Source organism: Protopterus annectens, chromosome 14.part0 (genome assembly GCF_019279795.1).
Source record: "Protopterus annectens isolate FY-2018-M chromosome 14.part0, PAN1.0, whole genome shotgun sequence".
Taxonomy (NCBI): Eukaryota; Metazoa; Chordata; order Ceratodontiformes; family Protopteridae; genus Protopterus; species Protopterus annectens.
This window is the reverse complement of record NC_056748.1, coordinates 1,055,060,799-1,055,083,387: the sequence shown is the minus strand read 5'-3', so window position 1 is coordinate 1,055,083,387 and position 22,589 is coordinate 1,055,060,799. Positions and strand designations below refer to the sequence as shown.

Here is a 22,589-nt window from a genome sequence, read left to right as displayed (position 1 = left end):
TTATGAAACTGATGGTACAATTACCAGAGAATTACGTTTTCCACATACAAGTTTGAATGGATGTGCAGCAACCAACTACTTCTAAGAAGAAGAAATAAGTGCAATTCTTAAAATGAAATTGATTAAACATTATAAAATGACCAGGGACATTACAGGTCTGATTTGACCTGATTGAGAAAGAAGTACTGATTATAAAAGTATATCTATGAATGAGACGTACAGCTAGGGAGACAAACTGGGATCATCTGCCTGGAAATGCTTGAAGACAGCAGATGTACTTCAGTCATATAATGTACAGAGACAAAAAATAATCACCAAAAGAATAAACACCAGCCTGGGGAGTACTACGCTCAAGAAGAATATAACCCACTACAGGGTGTCACCTTCTAGATCATTAACATGCAACCTTCTGTTATGACAACAAGGTACATGCACCCCCATAAATAAGCTACAGACTACTTTACAGGATGCTTGGAGAACTAATTCGTCAATAGTGTCAACAAGGTTACCAGGAAGACCAGCCATAAAAACAAAATAAACAAGCGTTTCTCTTATCTATTTTAATCTACGTCAGTAAGTTTTTTCATTAGCTGGAAGCATTTTTTTCATCATTTTCCACTTTATACTTCTCACAGGCCTTCATCGTCTTATGGAAACACATTTCTCACAACAGCCATCTTTACTACCTTAATCGCAAAACCAAGCTGTATTCATTCATTTTATTATTGTACTTTTCACAATCACAACATCTGAATGTAGCGTGAGTTGCTCAGGATCACAGTCTGATATCAAGCAAAGACAGATAACATACAATAAAAGAAAAAAAAATGAATTGCAGACAAAAAGCAGAAAGAAAGTTTATTCCAGGGTCATTTTAAGAGATCTTCTAGAAGTCTTGCCATCCAGCACCACAATGGTGTACAGTTGCAGATATCCAGTCTGACTCATGGGATTTTAGACTCAGACTTTCATTAATGCAACAGGTTCCTAGTCTGCTGCTGAGTGACAAAACAAACAATTGAATACATTAATGACAAAAAATATAATAAAGTGTTTTAAGCAACTTTTTTTAGCCATTTATGAAAATACTATACTATAAATTACTACTGTAGAGTCCATTCTGAAAGTAAACATTTCGTAACAGTTTTCTAGTATATATCAACCCTCATCAATGAATGACCAAACACAGTATTGTGTGTGCACTATCTCAATGCTTATAGGTAAATGACAAAGCATGGAACAGCCTGCTTAGAATGTCTCAAACTTCATAAATGAATAACCAAGTACTGTGGGTTACAATTTCTTTGTCCAGAACACCAACCCCAAAGTATACTAACATCATAAAGTTCTACTGCTTCTTTTCTTAATGAGCATCAGCTTTTTCTGCAAAGTGAGATGGTTGCAGGATTACTTCTACATAAAACCCACGTCTTGTTCGTTACCTCTTAACTACTTACACTACCAAGCATAGCAGAATTTATCAGCGGCATGGGGTGCATGGCTGGGCTTACAAAGGCCCCAGTACTCCCTAGCCTAGTATTCACCTATGAACCTAGCTAGACTTTTTGCTTCTCATTAGATACTTGGAAAACTCAAAAGTTTCTAGAAGGAGATTAACAATTTGACTTGAAGACTAAAATAGGAAACTACTCAAATGTAAAATTAAGTGTGCAGCAGGTAGTAGAACCTAATACCGCAACAACATTTTGTTACTTTCCATAGCCAGGGCAGTCATTGTACAAGGACAGAACACTGGATAAACAGCAGAAGGCTTGTTTGTTTTCCACTGACTTTAAACTCACATGAATAACAATCTACAGTGTGAATAAATAAAAATATGCCTCATTATGGTCAAGCAAGGTCAGTGAGAATGTGATCTAAATTCATCAGTCATGACCATTTATTGCAGCAAGGCTCTCTTTCATCAGACACTTAAAATGAAAGACACAAATTGCTAGCATTATAAATTTAGCACCCAAAGAGCTATATAGCAGAGCACATGCCTTCAGGGCCTATCCGATTGACGTTCGCTGTTGTCCAAAATTCTTGAGAAATCTCTGCCATGTCAATAATCATGTTGATGCCTAAATCTAGTTAAGTGACAAAGACTTTAGAAAAGGACATAGTAGTTGCTCACTACTATCATGACATGACAAGTTATAGACAAAGAAGAGTTAAAAGGGGGTCATTCTCCTAGACATAACCAAAGCATTTAATTAAGCAGATAAACATAACATCTGCCTGGTCTCAAAATGTGTAACCAATGAACAATGTGCTGAGCTACCTCTTCAGCATTCTGAACAGAGTAATCAGAGAGCTTTAATAAACAGCAAAGCTGGTCTTCCCCATCAAGAAAGGAATACTTCAAGGCTGTGGAAAACGGTAAAGAAAAGGACTCCTCAAGGCTCAGCACCTGTGCCAAACAGTAAAGAAAGGGGTTCTTCAAGACTCAGCACTTGTGCCAAACAGAAAAGAAAGGGGTTCCTCAAGGCTAAGCACTTGTGCCAACAATAAAAAAGGAGCTCCTCAAAGCTCAGCACATGTGCCAAGTAGTAAAGAAAGTTGTTTCTCAAGACTCAGCACCTATGCCAACCAATAATGAAAGAGGTTCATCAAGGCTCAGCACCTGGGCCAAACCATCAAGACAGGGGAACCTCAAAGCTAACACCCAGACAAAAGAATCAATAAAGAGGTACACCTCAGGGCTCATGACCTGGACCAAAGTCAAGGAAAGGGTTACCTAAATGCTAGACAAAGCAGTCAAGAAAAATGATGACTCAAGGGTCAGTATATGGACTACTGTTATTTATATTATTTCTGAATGCATTTCTCATTAACCTCAATTGTACCCCCTGCATGTGTTATGCCAATGAAATGATCCTCATGGACACTTATCATGGCCATGGTGAAACCCTACATGGGATTCCATTATTCTCGATTTGCATACCATGTGACTGTAAGCAAGTTGTTTAATCAAACATTCCTATGTCACTTCTAAAAGGAAAAGAAGTAGGCTTATCTGAATAATTTAAAAGAAATGCCATAACTCTTTTCTGTGAATCTGACTAGTCACACTTAAGATTTAATAATGTGCTGTCGTTAACAATACCTTTGCTCTATCTGATTTTAATTTGAAATCACCCTTCTCTGAATACCTCTTAACTGGGTACAACATTCTCTATTACTTTTCATTTTAGTGACAGTAATGGGATCAAAGTGAAGTAGAAAGCTTCAGATTACACAAGTGGTAATGGGAAAATACTAGTCTTTAATACAAAATGCCCAGTTAGTTTTTCATTGAAAAACACAATGTAGTCAGTGTACTACTTTTAACGTTCTTTCCCCTGCCATTACAATCCTAACAGCTATACACTGATATTTTTAGGTCTGCACTTCTATTTTATATATTAAAAATTACCTGCAGCTGTCTTGTGGTGAACACATTCTGTATACTGCCAGATGAAACATACTGGAAATTAGCTACAGATGACAACCTTGAAAAGCACCTCCATGCATAAGCAACAGTTAAGCTCAGGCACTGATGCAGAACAGTTCAGCTGAAGAAAAATTACAGCTCTCGCAGACCACCACAACATTTACAGAAATACTTACTCACATGTTAAGTTTTACATACATTTAGTACTTACTACAGTGAAAACAACTAAGAACTTTTGAGTGACTTGCAAACTAAAACCTATACTGCAAAATAATACTTTTTTAGGGTGAGACAGACAAACACATGCTGGAAATATTTTTCTATTGTTGACTTATTTTCTGATATAATTCTTTTCACATTAGTTAAGGCTGTGCTCTGATTCTTTTTGCAGCCTCCAAAACAGCTGTGTTATTAACTTTATCCCCAAATTCCTTCTCATGGTGTTCTAGCAGAATGCCCTGAAAATAAAAAACACAGCATATTACTTTTGCAGGTTGCTAAAGCATGTGATGTTAATTTCTGCAATCCATAAACCAGAAAGTACTGAAACTTAAAAACAAAACTGCTGCTAAAGGCTACAGGGTACATTGCATACTTTTACTTTTTTGTTATAAATAGAAATTAGAAAAAACCCAATGACCATGCTTAACTGAGGAGAAGTATTTCTGAAGGCAGTATATATGTACGAATATCACTATACATAGTTTAAGTAAGGTAAAGTTCAATTAAGATAATGTCTAAATTTCTTCTGATGTAGTTTAGGAAACCAGCTTAAAAAGTGTTTGTGAATGCTGACTGCTGATGTGTATTACAGGGCTGCTGCAGTACTAGGAAAACATACAGGTGTGATGCAAGGACAAATGAAGACAGCAGCCTTCCCGTGCATTTGAAATGTTGTTCTGTGCAGTCTTTTTGGGAGGTGTCAACAGTACAGCTGTGTAATGTACTTACCATACCACTGCAGTAGAGCTATGAGAGAACTATTTCTGACATTATTAGTAAACAACCAAACAAAATGTTAAATATTGATTGGTCAAACTTTAGAAACACTGAAGAAGGAAGGAAGGATAAAGCACATACTTTAAAAATGAAATCATACCATTGTAAAGTTTGTTACTACCGGTGTAATACTGTTACTGAACTACAGGCTAAAGCTGTCATGCTTTCACTTTTATTTCTTATTTATTTACCAGGTTAGCCCCATTATTTACTTTAAAAGGTGCCTGTCATATACCACTGTTTGTTAGCTATACTGATAGCTGTCAAACAGATATCACATGCTGTGGGGTTTTAAACCTAGCCAATGTCCCTTCTGTTGCTTGAATTAACTTATTCTGTTTAGTGTTAGACTGGCTTTATCCATCCCATGGTTAATAGTGATCACCCCAAGAAAGAATAACTGCAATCATAATACAGGTAATTTGAAGGGACCAGTACATGGGATAATGCATTTACAAGCTGCCTCTTGTCCATTAGTAGTACAGGGGGCAGTCTTGGGGTGAAATTTATTTTACCCATCCATAGGTCTAAGCTGTGAATATGAACAGGGATGAGCTTTGTTTTACATGGATGGGGAGTCTGTTCCAGAGCAGATACATCCTCTGCAAGATATACCTGCCCCTCCAAACCGATCTGTTATTTATTTAACATTTATTTACCAGCAAAGTCCAGCTCGGAATGAGCCAATTTTCAGCAGAAACCCGGGGAAAACACTCCAGATGCATGTAGTGTGTCTGTTGATGTTGCAGTAGAGGCTTAAAGCCCTAGACTATTTCTGCTGCCATCTGACTTGCTGCTGTGCAGTAAATCCATCAGTATTAGGTCTCAGGATGTCTTGTTTGCCAGACACATCACCTCTCCGCAATCTGTAAGGGAGAGTATAGTGACAGGGCTTTAACTCAGTCCACATAGACCATATTGTTTAGACCTCATATCCTTTTAGTAAGGAATCTCTGTGGACATTCCAGTAGTTGCCTGTGTCTGACCAGATACATGCCAAAAGGTGGCATTATATTCAATGAATGGCCTTATAAGAGCTAAGTGAAGGGGACTATGACATCTCTAGATACAATCCCTTTGTTTACAAGCTGCACAATACAGAAGGGCTTTCTTATGACAATGGACACACATTGGTCACAAGTTAGGTCACTGTCCACATATGTTCCCAAATCCTGAACAGCTAGGCTAACTATTAGGAGTATACTGTCAATGTAGTAGTCTACCCCAGGGTAGATGACTTTACAAAAGATGCAACAATGTATTTTTCTGGCATTTAGTTTAATTCCATGATTTTTACACCAGTTATTTACTTGGTACAAACCTTCCTACAGATGGCTAGGTAATTTGGAGATTCAGCGACTGCTCCTAGTTTCCAGTCATTTGCAAACAATCTGCCAGAGCCCTTTGGTGTGGCTTTTACTTCAGAAAAGTAAATGCCAAACAGGAGAGGTCCCTGCACTGAACCCCGGAAATCCATCTATTTTATAGCTGTAAAAATTGTTGTCAAACCACAGCAATTGAAAGCAAAAAAAAAAAAAATGCCTGCAGTTACAGTGTTGCCAAACAATGTACAAGTACAACTAATTTCTTGTTTGTAATTTACTCTTCTTTGCTATAAAGTGCAATACAAAATGTCACAGCTCTAGTTAGAATCCTCACCCAAGTTCCACTAACAGAACTAGAGTATGGATACTTCACAACTTATTACCACAGGCTAGCATTATAGTGACACAATGCTTAGCAGAATGTCACAGCTTCAGCCAAAGTACTACAATGTCAAACGCTTTCCAAAATACTTACAAGCACACACGCAGCCACAGGCTCACACACACCAAAGAGCCACAATCACAAAAACACTCGGCTTCTCACACATGCACGAGCCCACATTCATACACAGAGACTCAAAAATACTCACACACAAATCCACTAACACAGGCAGATACCCCTCAGAAAGAAATAGTTATGTAGATTTGGAGACAAACATATTTACTATCCTGAACATTTCTAAAAGTGCAAAGCACTATAAACAAGGCAACGAATGGCAATTTTTTTCTAAAAACGAAAGAAGCAAACATCCTTTAAAATCACAAAACCATACAATAGTAACTCTCAAAAATGTAAAAAGCAAACAAACAAACATAGAGGTAATTTATTAAACACAATAATGGCATTCTGGGTGAGCAATAAGCAAACTAAGGGACTTTTTAGGGGTAGAGAGCCCCTCTGCTTGTGGTGGTCTTTTATTTACAGATAATGCCCACCTTGTAGGGCAGTCTTGATTACTTGCAAGACAATGGCATCCAGTTCCCAACATCAACCACACTCTGGTTAGTTTAGCAAGAAAACAATGTTCCCCTGTGTGATGGTACAATCAGTGTTGCAATGTTGCTTGTTCAATGTCAGTTATAAAACATCCCACAAGACCAGCTATATTAGACTAGCATGCCTGATATTGCAGAAGCAAATTATGTGATGAGTATTAACAGACGATCACACGTGTGATTTCTCCTTATCATCAACATATTTGCAGCACCAGATTTGTTTATTTATGAGTGGGTTAAGTGAATTTTGAAGGCAAAACTGAACAGAAATGTTCATACACTAAACTTGTTTCCATCTCATCAGTTTTAGGGCTAGCTTGGATTACAGGTGAAAACTACTGCTTATAGATTTCTGCATTTTAGACAGTCTTAAGCAGGGGTCTCAAGATAAAATGACCTCAAGTCAAGTGCGAGTCAAAACATCCCTCAGCAATTCTCCCTCCAAGGGGATTAGGGGAAAAAAATCTGCTGTACATGGTGTTGTGAGGACAGGCAAAGAGAATGTAGTGTGGTTGGCCTCAGCAATTGAAAATTCAATTTATCACAGTAAGTCTGAGGGACCACTCCTTAGGGAGGACGGCGCACCTGCTCAACCTGTTCTCTATCATAAAAAGTGACTCTAGCCACAAGTAAATACAAGTATTGTATGTTTTTGTAACAGAGACTTGAAAACTCATGGGCTGATGTGTGATTGACCACTGTGCTGATAGGGTCCCCTTAGAGCACCCTCATGTGGTATCTGGCAAGAATAATCAAATGGAAGGCAGCTGCCATTGAGCCAATATGAAGTAGGATTAATTTTGCTTTTGGTAAGAATTGCTATTTTCTGTCTGTGAAGTGTGGAAATCCAGGAATCAGGAAGCTTGGCTACTTGTAAATTTCTGACCAACTGAGCTCCACTGAATTCTATAGTATGGACAGCTTGAAGATTGGATTTAGCTGTATTTACAGTTAGTCCTTGTTTTGAGCAAAGCCTGGACAAGGAGTCCCTGGCTCAGAGGAGAAGATTCCTAGTGGGGCAGTTATGAGACAGTCATGCAGGTATGGGAACACCTGGAACCCCTGCAACCTGAGATGAGCTGCAACCACTGCCATACACTTTATGAACACCAGGGAGTGTTATGAGACCAAAGGGTACAGCTGTGCACTAGAAATGACTGGCTGCCAGCTGAAAGTGGAGGAAACCTTCTGGAGTGTCTGTCTATTTTTATGTATTCAAAAAGCACAGGTAACCTTAAGTCCTAGAGCCAACAATCCAGTCCAAAAGTCTTCCTTAACACAAAATTTATTCTTAAAAAATAACAGCGTTTTCGCCACTTACACATAAGCAGCTTCATCAGAGTTACAAATGCAAGCAGTAGGTGCACCACTTTTATATACACAAAAGGTGTTACAACAAACGTCATTTCCTAGTATAAAAGCAAAAAGGTGTGTTCAAAGAGTATTCTAAAGTCCTATACACATTATAAATGTAAAATATAGAACAATAACTAAATGTTAAAACTTCGGATACCAATAAATAACCAGTCTAATAACGCCAGTATTACCTACAAATATTAATACTAAAGTAAGAAAATATATATATGAATAAAAATAATATATATAAAATGTAAAATGCTAAAAAGCTGCACACGGGGGTGCAATAATGTCTATCTAAAATAGCTCCTAAGCTTTAAAACTGCTGAAATATTGCAGTTTTCGTTTAAACCAGGGGACCTAAAGGCATCTAACTTTAATTGCCATTCAAGTTCTCGATTTTCTAATATCAAAGAAAAAGGGCCTCCTCTAATACTAATAGGGACTTGGTCTATCCCCATAAATACAAAGCTATGTCCAGGATTGTTGCTAATGTTCCTTTGCAATAGTTCTTTCAAATTGTGTGCCCTTTTATATACGACACGCGGTGGCCCTATTTTTTCACTCAAAAAGGCATTCTCAGAGATAAAATGCCAATTCTTTTGTTTAATTGATCATATCGCTTGAGAATTAACATTAAAGGTGGTGATAAAACTCAAAGCAAACTGTGGTTTAGTAACAGTGTCTGTGGAGTCAGTGTCCAAACCACCTATCTCTCCAACAGGGAAACAGTGCTTGTTATCAATAGTAGGCTTTATATAAGTCCCAGTTTGATTCAAAATGGGTTTGTAAAAACCAACCCTTCTTTTCATATCAACTTCTAATTCTTCAATCAATGAGATAGGATACCCTCGGTTGAGAAACATTTCCTTCAGAAGGTGACATTCTGTCTGAAAGTCAACCAAACTACTGCACATCCTCCCTGCCCTTGAAAGAACTATTGCAAAGGAATTTACCTTATACACAATTCAGCAGACATAAGGGCATGTCCGCTTGTGGCTGTTGTAACTGGTGTAAAGTAGTTAGATCTGGTAATTCTTCCATTGTTAGGGATAAAAAATACTATATTCATTGCAAGTTAAATTGCGAGTCCAAATCCATTATTTACATAGCGTTGTGCAATTGTTGTTCAGCCTTCTACATAGGGAAGATGGACCATAAGGCCCGAGAGAGGTTTTACCAACACTTCTATGCCATTAAAAAGAACCATAATGACAATGCGTTAGCTAAACACATTAGCAACAATCCTGGACATAGCTTTGTATTTATGGGGATAGACCAAGTCCCTATTAGTATTAGAGGAGGCCCTTTTTCTTTGATGTTAGAAAATCGAGAACTTGAATGGCAATTAAAGTTAGATGCCTTTAGGTCCCCTGGTTTAAAAGAAAACTGCAATATTTCATCAGTTTTAAAGCTTAGGAGCTATTTTAGATAGACATTATTGCACCCCCGTGTGCAGCTTTTTAGCATTTTACATTTTATATATATTATTTTTATTCATATATATATTTTCTTACTTTAGTATTAATATTTGTAGGTAATACTGGCGTTATTAGACTGGTTATTTATTGGTATCCTTGAAGTTTTAACATTTAGTTATTGTTCTATATTTTACATTTATACATTTATAATGTGTATAAGACTTTAGAATACTTTGTGAACACACCTTTTTGCTTTTATACTAGGAAATGACGTCTGTTGTAACACCTTTTGTGTATATAAAAGTGGTGCACCTACTGCTTGCATTTGTAACTCTGATGAAGCTGCTTATGTGTAAGTGGCGAAAACGCTGTTATTTTTTAAGAATAAATTTTGCGTTAAGGAAGACTTTTGGACTGGATTGCTGGCTCTAGGACTTAAGGTTACCTGTGCTTTTTGAATACTACTGTTTTTTCTTTTTTTCGTTTTGGTCTATTTTTATGTAGTAGTATGCATCCTAAAGGTTTGTTAAGCACATCCAATCATCCTTCTTCAGCAATGGAAGAATGGACTGAACAGTGACCATCCGGAATTTAATTTGCTTCATGTACTTGTTCAGATGGCAGCAATCCAAAATTGTCCATCAGTCCCAGTATTTCTTTGACATCAAAAAGAACCTTGAGTAAACTGCCGAACCTTATGGTCTGATGGGACTTTCTGGATGCCCGATTGTCTAGCAGCTTATTTATTTCTAGTGCTACTGCCTTTGATTGGGAGGATGGAAAACTGGGAAGTTTTCTTGATCGAGGGGAGTAAGAAAGAAAGAACTGGGATGAAATAGCCACTGGTCATAATCCCCTGCATCCAAACACCTTGAGTTTGAAATGTCCAGGCTGTTGAATGGATCTTCAAAATAATGCAAAACATCTATACCTTAAACAAATCACCTTGAAAAGTTTGAAATGTCCAGGCTGTCATATACCACTGTTTGTTAGCTATACTGATAGCTGTCAAACAGATATCACATGCTGTGGGGTTTTAAACCTAGCCAATTTCCCTTCTGTTGCTTGAATTAACTTATTCTGTTTAGTGTTAGACTGGCTTTATCCATCCCATGGTTAATAGTTATCACCCCAAGAAAGAATAACTGCAATCATAATACAGGTAATTTGAAGGGACCAGTACATGGGATAATGCATTTACAAGCTGCCTCTTGTCCATTAGTAGTACAGGGGGCAGTCTTGGGGTGAAATTTATTTTACCCATCCATAGGTCTAAGCTGTGAATATGAACAGGGATGAGCTTTGTTTTACATGGATGTTCCAGAGCAGATGCATCCTCTGCAAGATATACCTGTCCCTCCAAACCGATCTGTTATTTATTTAACATTTATTTTACCAGCAAAGTCCAGCTCGGAATGAGCCAATTTTCAGCAGAAACCCGGGGAAAACACTCCAGATGCATGTAGTGTGTCTGTTGATGTTGCAGTAGAGGCTTAAAGCCCTAGACTATTTCTGCTGCCATCTGACTTGCTGCTGTGCAGTAAATCCATCAGTATTAGGTCTCAGGATGTCTTGTATGCCAGACACATCACCTCTCCGCAATCTGTAAGGGAGAGTATAGTGACAGGGCTTTCACTCAGTCCACATAGACCATATTGTTTAGACCTCATATCCTTTTAGTAAGGTATCTCTGTGGACATTCCAGTAGTTGCCTGTGTCTGACCAGATACATGCCAAAGGGTGGCATTATATTCAATGAATGGCCTTATAAGAGCTAAGTGAAGGGGACTATGACATCTCTAGATACAATTCCTTTGTTTACAAGCTGCACAATACAGAAGGGCTTTCTTATGACAATGGACACACATTGGTCACAAGTTAGGTCACTGTCCACATATGTTCCCAAATCCTGAACAGCTAGGCTAACTATTAGGAGTATACTGTCAATGTAGTAGTCTACCCCAGGGTAGATGACTTTACAAAAGATGCAACAATGTATTTTTCTGGCATTTAGTTTAATTCCATGATTTTTACACCAGTTATTTACTTGGTACAAACCTTCCTACAGATGGCTAGGTAATTTGGAGATTCAGCGACTGCTCCTAGTTTCCAGTCATTTGCAAACAATCTGCCAGAGCCCTTTGGTGTGGCTTTTACTTCAGAGAAGTAAATGCCAAACAGGAGAGGTCCTTGCACTGAACCCCGGAAATCCATCTATTTTATAGCTGTAAAAACTGTTGTCAAACCACAGCAATTGAAAGCAAAAAAAAAAAAAATGCCTGCAGTTACAGTGTTGCCAAACAATGTACAAGTACAACTAATTTCTTGTTTGTATGTTACTCTTCTTTGCTATAAAGTGCAATACAAAATGTCACAGCTCTAGTTAGAATCCTCACCCAAGTTCCACTAACAGAACTAGAGTATGGATACTTCACAACTTATTACCACAGGCTAGCATTATAGTGACACAATGCTTAGCAGAATGTCACAGCTTCAGCCAAAGTACTACAATGTCAAACGCTTTCCAAAATACTTACAAGCACACACGCAGCCACAGGCTCACACACACCAAAGAGCCACAATCACAAAAATACTCGGCTTCTCACACATGCACGAGCCCACATTCATACACAGAGACTCAAAAATACTCGCACACAAATCCACTAACACAGGCAGATACCCCTCAGAAAGAAATAGTTATGTAGATTTGGAGACAAGCATATTCACTATCCTGAACATTTCTAAAAGTGCAAAGCACTATAAACAAGGCAACGAATGGCAATTTTTTTCTAAAAACGAAAGAAGCAAACATCCTTTAAAATCACAAAACCATACAATAGTAACTCTCAAAAATGTAAAAAGCAAACAAACAAACAGAGGTCATTTATTAAACACAATAATGGCATTCTGGGTGAGCAATAAGCAAACTAAGGGACTTTTTAGGGGTAGAGAGCCCCTCTGCTTGTGGTGGTCTTTTATTTACAGATAATGCCCACCTTGTAGGGCAGTCTTGATTACTTGCAAGACAATGGCATCCAGTTCCCAACATCAACCACACTCTGGTTAGTTTAGAAAGAAAACAATGTTCCCCTGTGTGATGGTACAATCAGTGTTGCAATGTTGCTTGTTCAATGTCAGTTATAAAACATCCCACAAGACCAGCTATATTAGACTAGCATGCCTGATATTGCAGAAGCAAATTATGTGATGAGTATTAACAGACAATCACACGTGTGATTTCTCCTTATCATCAACATATTTGCAGCACCAGATTTGTTTATTTATGAGTGGGTTAAGTGAATTTTGAAGGCAAAACTGAACAGAAATGTTCATACACTAAACTTGTTTCCATCTCATCAGTTTTAGGGCTAGCTTGGATTACAGGTGAAAACTACTGCTTATAGATTTCTGCATTTTAGACAGTCTTAAGCAGGGTCTCAAGATAAAATGACCTCAAGTCAAGTCTTGAGTCAAACATCCCTCAGCAATTCTCCCTCCAAGGGGATTAGGGGAAAAAAAATCTTCTGTACATGGTGTTGTGAGGACAGGCAAAGAGATTGTAGTGTGGTTGGCCTCAGCAATTGAAAATTCAATTTATCACAGTAAGTCTGAGGGACCACTCCTTAGGGAGGACGGCGCACCTGCTCAACCTGTTCTCTATCAGAAAAAGTGACTCTAGCCACAAGTAAATACAAGTATTGTATGCTTTTGTAACAGAGACTTGAAAACTCATGGGCTGATGTGTGATTGACCACTGTGCTGATAGGGTCCCCTTAGAGCACCCTCATGTGGTATCTGGCAAGAATAATCAAATGGAAGGCAGCTGCCATTGAGCCAATATGAAGTAGGATTAATTTTGCTTTTGGTAAGAATTGCTATTTTCTGTCTGTGAAGTGTGGAAATCCAGGAATCAGGAAGCTTGGCTACTTGTAACTTTCTGACCAACTGAGCTCCACTGAATTCTATAGTATGGACAGCTTGAAGATTGGATTTAGCTGTATTTACAGTTAGTCCTTGTTTTGAGCAAAGCCTGGACAAGGAGTCCCTGGCTCAGAGGAGAAGATTCCTAGTGGGGCAGTTATGAGACAGTCATGCAGGTATGGGAACACCTGGAACCCCTGCAACCTGAGATGAGCTGCAACCACTGCCATACACTTTATGAACACCAGGGGGTGTTATGAGACCAAAGGGTACAGCTGTGCACTAGAAATGACTGGCTGCCAGCTGAAAGTGGAGGAAACCTTCTGGAGTGCCTGTCTATTTTTATGTATTCAAAAAGCACAGGTAACCTTAAGTCCTAGAGCCAGCAATCCAGTCCAAAAGTCTTCCTTAACGCAAAATTTATTCTTAAAAAATAACAGTGTTTTCGCCACTTACACATAAGCAGCTTCATCAGAGTTACAAATGCAAGCAGTAGGTGCACCACTTTTATATACACAAAAGGTGTTACAACAAACGTCATTTCCTAGTATAAAAGCAAAAAGGTGTGTTCACAAAGTATTCTAAAGTCCTATACACATTATAAATGTAAAATATAGAAAAATAACTAAATGTTAAAACTTCAAGGATACCAATAAATAACCAGTCTAATAACGCCAGTATTACCTACAAATATTAATACTAAAGTAAGAAAATATATATATGAATAAAAATAATATATATAAAATGTAAAATGCTAAAAAACTGCACACGGGGGTGCAATAATGTCTATCTAAAATAGCTCCTAAGCTTTAAAACTGCTGAAATATTGCAGTTTTCGTTTAAACCAGGGGACCTAAAGGCATCTAACTTTAATTGCCATTCAAGTTCTCGATTTTCTAACATCAAAGAAAAAGGGCCTCCTCTAATACTAATAGGGACTTGGTCTATCCCCATAAATACAAAGCTATCTCCAGGATTGTTGCTAATGTGTTCTTTCAAATTGTGTGCCCTTTTATATAAGACACATGGTGGCCCTATTTTTTCACTCAAAAAGGCATTCTCAGAGATAAAATGCCAATTCTTTCGTTTAATTGATCATATCGTTTGAGAATTAACATTAAAGGTGGTGATAAAACTCAAAGCAAACTGTGGTTTAGTAACAGTGTCTGTGGAGTCAGTGTCCAAACCACCTATCTCTCCGACAGGGAAACAGTGCTTGTTATCAATAGTAGGCTTTATATAAGTCCCAGTTTGATTCAAAATGGGTTTGTAAAAACCAACCCTTCTTTTCATATCAACTTCTAATTCTTCAATCAATGAGATAGGATACCCTCGGTTGAGAAACATTTCCTTCAGAAGGTGACATTCTGTCTGAAAGTCAACCAAACTACTGCACATCCTCCCTGCCCTTGAAAGAACTATTGCAAAGGAATTTACCTTATACACAATTCAGCAGACATAAGGGCATGTCCGCTTGTGGCTGTTGTAACTGGTGTAAAGTAGTTAGATCTGGTAATTCTTCCATTGTTAGGGATAAAAAATACTATATTCATTGCAAGTTAAATTGCGAGTCCAAATCCATTATTTACATAGCGTTGTGCAATTGTTGTTCAGCCTTCTACATAGGGAAGATGGACCGTAAGGCCCGAGAGAGGTTTTACCAACACTTCTATGCCATTAAAAAGAACCATAATGACAATGCGTTAGCTAAACACATTAGCAACAATCCTGGACATAGCTTTTTATTTATGGGGATAGACCAAGTCCCTATTAGTATTAGAGGAGGCCCTTTTTCTTTGATGTTAGAAAATCGAGAACTTGAATGGCAATTAAAGTTAGATGCCTTTAGGTCCCCTGGTTTAAACGAAAACTGCAATATTTCAGCAGTTTTAAAGCTTAGGAGCTATTTTAGATAGACATTATTGCACCCCCGTGTGCAGCTTTTTAGCATTTTACATTTTATATATATTATTTTTATTCATATATATATTTTCTTACTTTAGTATTAATATTTGTAGGTAATACTGGCGTTATTAGACTGGTTATTTATTGGTATCCTTGAAGTTTTAACATTTAGTTATTGTTCTATATTTTACATTTATACATTTATAATGTGTATAGGACTTTAGAATACTTTGTGAACACACCTTTTTGCTTTTATACTAGGAAATGACGTCTGTTGTAACACCTTTTGTGTATATAAAAGTGGTGCACCTACTGCTTGCATTTGTAACTCTGATGAAGCTGCTTATGTGTAAGTGGCGAAAACGCTGTTATTTTTTAAGAATAAATTTTGCGTTAAGGAAGACTTTTGGACTGGATTGCTGGCTCTAGGACTTAAGGTTACCTGTGCTTTTTGAATACTACTGTTTTTTCTTTTTTTCGTTTTGGTCTATTTTTATGTAGTAGTATGCATCCTAAAGGTTTGTTGAGCACATCCAATCATCCTTCTTCAGCAATGGAAGAATGGACTGAACAGTGACCATCCGGAATTTAATTTGCTTCATGTACTTGTTCAGATGGCAGCAATCCAAAATTGTCCGTCAGTCCCAGTATTTCTTTGACATCAAAAAGAACCTTGAGTAAACTGCCGAACCTTATGGTCTGATGGGACTTTCTGGATGCCCGATTGTCTAGCAGCTTATTTATTTCTAGTGCTACTGCCTTTGATTGGGAGGATGGAAAACTGTGAAGTTTTCTTGATCGAGGGGAGTAAGAAAGAAAGAACTGGGATGAAATAGCCACTGGTCATAATCCCCTACATCCAAACACCTTGAGTTTGAAATGTCCAGGCTGTTGAATGGATCTTCAAAAATAATGCAAAAACATCTATACCTTAAACAAATCATACAAAATTAGACAATGTGAAAATACTGGTTAAGAATAGATATAACTTGTATGACAATGGTTTAATATTTAGATAAAAAGAAATTAGAGGCAAGTTAGTATAATAAAAAGAGGAACTGTAATATGAAGTGAATGAAAAAAACAGGGTTACGGCATCTTTAGAAATACAGTTGGGGAGAGAAATTCATTAAAGTAAGGAAGTGTGTGAAGGAGGGGTAAAAAGTATATGAATGAATAGGTACAAGTTCATATTTAAGGATGTAGTTTAGTAGTTTCTTGAGTAAGAACAGAGACAGATTTTGGCTAGGAAGTCTTTCAGAATGGTTTTGAAGGACTGGAGGGAGGGAGGGTACTGAAGAGATGGATACAGATAAGGACTTCCAGGCCTTAGCAATATGGTACAAGTAGAGACCATGCCCAGCAGATTTCATAGCTTTGTCGACAGAGATGAGTTTTTGGTCATGGAATTGTAATGACCAAGTGGGAACATAATTGTGTAGATTGGTATTTAATGCCAGACAAGCAGACTAATGCTGGATAATTTTATAGGTGCCATAGTATTACAGCATTGTTCAATTTCTGATTTTTGTGATGCCTGGAGGTTAGCATGGATGGGAGAACCATAAAGTACTTGGGTGAGGAGGCAACTAATAGCAAATATAGCTGTAGTTGTACTGGGGAGAAAGTGTTTGGTTCTGTAAAGCATCCCTATTTTTGGGTGATTTTTTTATGCAATGTTGTATACATAGGTCATACTTAAGATTATTATCCACTATCATCCATAATAATTTGCTATGAGAAGTGACTTAAAATTTAGCTTTTTCATGAGAGAGGGATTTGGGAAGATAACGAATGTATATATTTTTTTTTGGGGGGGGTGAGTATGAATTGGGTGTTACAAAGCTATGTTTCAGTGGCTATTAAAACTTTATGAGTAATTTTTTTTGGAGACAAGTCAGATGTGCAAATGAATGTGGAGTCACCTGCATATTTTATTAGGGAGGTCTGCTGCAAGGATATCTTTAGGGTGTTAGTGAGACTGTTAAAGAGCAGAAGACCAAGGACAGAGATTTGTGGTACATTGGTGGTAACCAGGAGGTATGGAGACAGGGTGGAGTGCCATTTTACTGACATACCTATTGGACAGGTAGCTTTTGAAACACAGGAGGATGGGGGACATCTGAAGTAAACGTTTGCTATGACAAACTGTGTTGAAGGCTTTACACAAGTCTAGAAATACAGAGGAGACTAGTTTGCTGCTATGTTTAGCTTTATTGACTGTATCTACAAAGGTTAGAGGTGCAGTGTTAGTACTGCTCTTCTAACTTTTGCTGTGTGGCTTCCTGCAAAAAATAGTCTAGTAATTGTTTTTGAATACAATTTTCAAGTATTTTGGAGAGGGGGAATAATATTGCTACAGTTCTAATGTTGGTAATGACTGATGAATTCCCTCCTTTGTGTAGAGGGGATTAATGTGGGATTTCTTCCAAAGACAGGGACCATGAGATTCCTGGACTGACCTATTTATAAGGACTGAGACAAGATAGGCAGTGCTATTGGCTGCTATTTTAAGGTACTTGCGTGGAAGGTCATCAGCTAAAGTACAACATGGTCCGAGTAGTTTTATATAAGATGTGGGCACAGGTCTGAAGGTGAAAGTGGATGTTGTGGTACGTGGCTGTTGGGCAGGGCTGGAATTAGATGCCGGGGAATCCTTGGTAAGGAACACTATATTATCTGTGAAATAAGAGTTGAATTGTGTTGCAATTTCATGTGGTGAGTTATTGGGAGAGGGACTAGGACTGATTTTTTGGCTAGGATATTAAGATTTCTTTAAAGTGTGATGAGAATTTATTAGGGTTGTGTTTAATATTTTCTGAATATTGTTATAGTATAGTTTTTTTGTCTTATTTTTATTTGCTTTTCAGTATGGATGTGCAGCATTCTGGAGTTTTGAGATATTGTGGCATTTTACATTTTTGTCATTCTTTCCACACTTATTCTCTAGCTTGCTACTCTCTTTGGATAGCCAAATTGCATTATTAGTTTTTAATCTGTTCCATCTAAGAGGTGCAAGGCTATTTAGAAAGTTCTACTGAATTCATTTACAGCAGTAGTTCCCAACCTTTTCTGACTTGTGTATCCCTTGACAGTCCATTTCCCTAAATTGTGCCCCTCATATTTAATTTATATGGTTGCTTTTATGTCCAAAGTATGTGTTATAACTTTAAATAAATAATAAAATAATTTAATATTGTATAATTTTATTTACAAAACTCAAACAAAATTATAATATATATATATATATATATATATATATATATATATATATATATATATTATAAAGTTAAAGTCATCATAAAATTAAACATTTCAAACTACACAAACAATTAAAAGACTAACTTTAACATATATTCAGTGCAATCCTTGTGCTTGGTTTGAGGCACATAGTTTTTTGAAAGTGGGTTAAACTGATGCAAGGTGTAATCATTAATCTGGAAGTGCATTCAGCTTATTACAATATTTGTTTTTAATAAAGATATAAGAAGAGAAAGCTCTCCCCACCAGTCCTGTACTTGTAAATGGCAATATAAACTTAAAGGCCTTGTCAGAAAGCTGGTCATATTCTCTGCTGATGTTTGCCCAAAAGTTAATAAGAAATTGTCTGTAGAATTCGACTTTTATAGTAGTATCAGTTGAAAGTTCAATCGACTTCTCTTTCTCCTAACTGATAATTTAGTTGCCAGGGTATAATTCTTCAAAAGGATTTGAAATCCAATAGTGTTCTTCTTCAGGTTTGGGGAAGAACTTCTCAAAATCTGATTTTAGCCCTTTCGAGTGTTCAGTTATTTTCTTGCTCATTTCCTGGGAGAGACAAAGCTTGTTTTCGGATAAGAAATTATACAGTGTTTCAAACAGCTCAGATTGGCCCATTTTGAAGACATTACCTCCAAAAATCTATTTTTTAATCATAGATTCAATTTTGTCTGAGACAATGAAGATCATTATTGAGACATTCTGAAGTGTCAAATTTATTTTGTTTACAATTTGGAAAATATCTGATAAATACGCAAGTGCTGGTATCTAATTACAGTTGTGTAACTTGAAAGCAAGGAGTAAAGGATGGACTTCAAAAAATTCCTGGACTTAATGTCCAAGTTCAAACAGCTGGGTAAGTACTTTACCATAAGAAAGCCACCTTACTTCTGTATGAAGGAGCAGAGTAGAATGATGACTTCATCTCTTCACACAGAGCTTTGAAAAATTTTGAGTTTGTGTACTTTGACTTTATAAAATACACAACTTTCACAGCTTCATCCAAAATGAGTTTTAATTCATCAGGAAGGTTCTTACATGACAGACTTTGTCTATGGATGCAGCAGTGGCTCCAACTTATATTGGGAGCTACCTTCATGACAAGACCACAAAGACCACACTAAATACCTAACAGATTTGGCACCACTGGTGCATAAACCTCAACAATTAGAACACTTAATCTCCTTTTCTTTGAAAGAGCAATCAATAACACTAAATATATCTTCATCTCTTGTGCGTTCTGACAGAGGATGACAAAGCAAAAGGTGTTCAACTTTATCTTTCAAATACCTTGCAATAACCAGCAAAATAGCAAAAATAGCAATATCTGTTTTTATCAACTTGAACAGTGAAAATTTTACTATTTTTAATTCTACCTGTTACTGTCATCTCAACATCATCACACACAGCTTCAATTCTTCGAGCTATTGTATTGCTCGAAAGAGGGATAATGTTCATTTTCCATACATGTTCTTCTCCAAGCATACATCAAACAGCATCTTTTATACAGGAGATATTAGATTTACAGCTATAGTATGATTTTACCACATTTAGCAATATGGTACCTAACACATTAACTAGCTTCAACTGCGTTTTCGCAATCTGTTAGCTGACAGGATGTACAATGTAAAATTAAATTTTTTCTTATTTGCCGCTAAGCATTTGAAAAATCTATATTCCTTGTTTTTATAATTAGCATGTTTCATATCTAAATATCGTAAACGTAGGGAAGGTTTCATGCTGCCATTTGACAGCACTACACACCACACATTGGGACAGTCTATCTCTTGCATATGTAAAGACATATTTCATCATTCCTCACAGTATTTTCACTTTTTTTCCTCCCTGAGAAACTAAAGACCTTGCCTGGTTAGTGTTTTGCACAAATATGTTAGACGTGTCTTAAGAATTACTTGGTAATTGATCACTTTCTGTATAACACTTAAGCTCTTTTCTTGTGCCAGGTTTCACCCCTCATCTATATCCAATAATAAATGAATTAAGAAATTAATTTAAATATTAAATTTAAATGATAAAAATTACCGTACGTTAAGAAGATCAGGAAAAACTAACTCGGCGTACACTGTTCAATGGGCCCAGAAACAGCCAATGCACAGACCCCAGTCTTGATGCGCATGAGGCCAATGAGGTTGTAAAATAGGCTTAGTTAATGAGCCATTCGCAGGTGACAGTGGACAGCCGGGGTAGGTCTGCCCATAAGAAATCACTCGAACATTTGCACTTTACTTGCATCTTATTTCCATTTTTTGTGTGTATAAACGATATTCTTATTACTGCAGATCCCATGTAACTCACTTCAGAATGTGCGGTATTTATGAGGTGGGGTTTTGTGCCTGCCTTTTCAGGACTGGACCAACCCATTTACTGTAAAACTCTGGATCTTCATAAATGCACACTGTATTGAGGTTCAGGCTTGTGATGCAGAAAGTTAGTCTGGTCAAATACAGTAGATGCAGCACTGAGATTGATTCAGTTCAGATGTGCAGCTCTGTGTATAAATTGTTTTGAGCTATCGAATAGGCTCATTCAAGACAACTGGAGCAATCCTAGTCAGTGTACTGCAGGATCGCAATCAAATGCCTACATTAATACAACTGATTATTTAACAACATGATAAAACAGCCACTTCCAATCGTATTGACTAAGGAGATGGAAAAACAAGAGTGTATCAGAATACACCTGCAGCATGTCTTTTAATATGAAGACCTACCTGTGAAATCTGTGTAAATAATCTGCTATAAGAATGTTCACACATTAATTACATAACATGATTTAGCTTGTGGTTTTGAATCATTGTTTGATTCCGATAAGAAAGTAATACCAAGGGAGCCAACTGAAAAGATCAAAGAACGCCTATCTTACTGAAGAATGGCTGACTATTTTTGGTTGCATTTTAGGATACAATGACTTCACTACAAAACCAGCAAGAATTTACACCTGAGAAACCACAGCTCACTAAGTCATGTGGCTGTAACAAGTAAAATATGCTGAATTGCTCAGAAAGAACCACATACTGGATGGATTCTGACGTGATTAAATAGATTTTTAATCATTTTCAGGTAACATCCGTGCAGCTATCCCCACACCCATTATTAATCTAAGAACAGTTTCCTGGGGTGTTTCATTGGGAAATTCAGAAAAGCTTGAATCAAGATTGACATTTTGAGGGAACATCTTGTCTCCCCAACCCACAGGCTGACTTGGTTCATTCAAGCTGCAGAAGCAGAGCCTAGATGTACTGGGATTTTGTAAGCAAAAATATACCTAACCTCCCTTCTAACAATCTTATATATTCTTATTGAATCAGAAATGAAAATCTCTTCTGAACTGAAAAAAACAGCATCAGGGACAGAATGCAGTTGCAGATATAGGAAAAATTGGTATAAATGTGGAATTTTTGCTCTAAATGATGCTGGAAGTTCAACACTGGAGTCAGGTTGACTGCCACAGCCCTTGTTTAGTAAAGGAAGGGTTTTCATTTCTGTATCTGAGAGGAAGTGTATGGGGCACAGGAATACCTGGAGTTTTTAACATTGGTAATATTTAATGCCAAAGAGTCCAGTTATAGCGGTACAAGTCCAAGGTTAAAATGCCCATCTTTATCTTGAGCTGTGACTTTTGTGAAATAATGCACCTCATTTTAATTCTGGAATGGTTTTGTGCGGACTATATTTATATAGTCTGCTTTAGTAGACATAATAAGCTGGTATGGTGCAGTCTGTTGAAACTGTTAAGTATAGTGGCCACATAACAGTCTTGTAATTCACTGCATCACTCAGCAGCTGCTAAGTCCTTCAGTAAAGTTCACTTACTTGTTTGTTTTCTCTAGAACTAGCCACAGATACTTATAGTTACAGGGGATGTCCCTCCTCACAGCTTTTTAAAGTATATAGCAAACCGGTACTCAAGTGACATTTCCAATAGTTTGTGTCCAAAATCAGAACCCCAAAT

General features: G+C 37.2%; 1 protein-coding gene across 1 annotated transcript in view; it reads right to left on the bottom strand.

Annotated features, from left to right (window-relative positions):
* Window positions 1-832: 832 nt before the first annotated feature.
* PRXL2A (peroxiredoxin like 2A) overlaps window positions 833-22,589 on the bottom strand; it is a 441,868-nt gene continuing 420,111 nt past the window's right edge. The window contains exon 6 of the mRNA XM_044056873.1: window positions 833-3,894. Coding sequence (XP_043912808.1) covers window positions 3,799-3,894 — 96 coding nt within the window. The 3' untranslated portion in view covers window positions 833-3,798. The remainder of the gene's footprint in view (window positions 3,895-22,589) is intronic.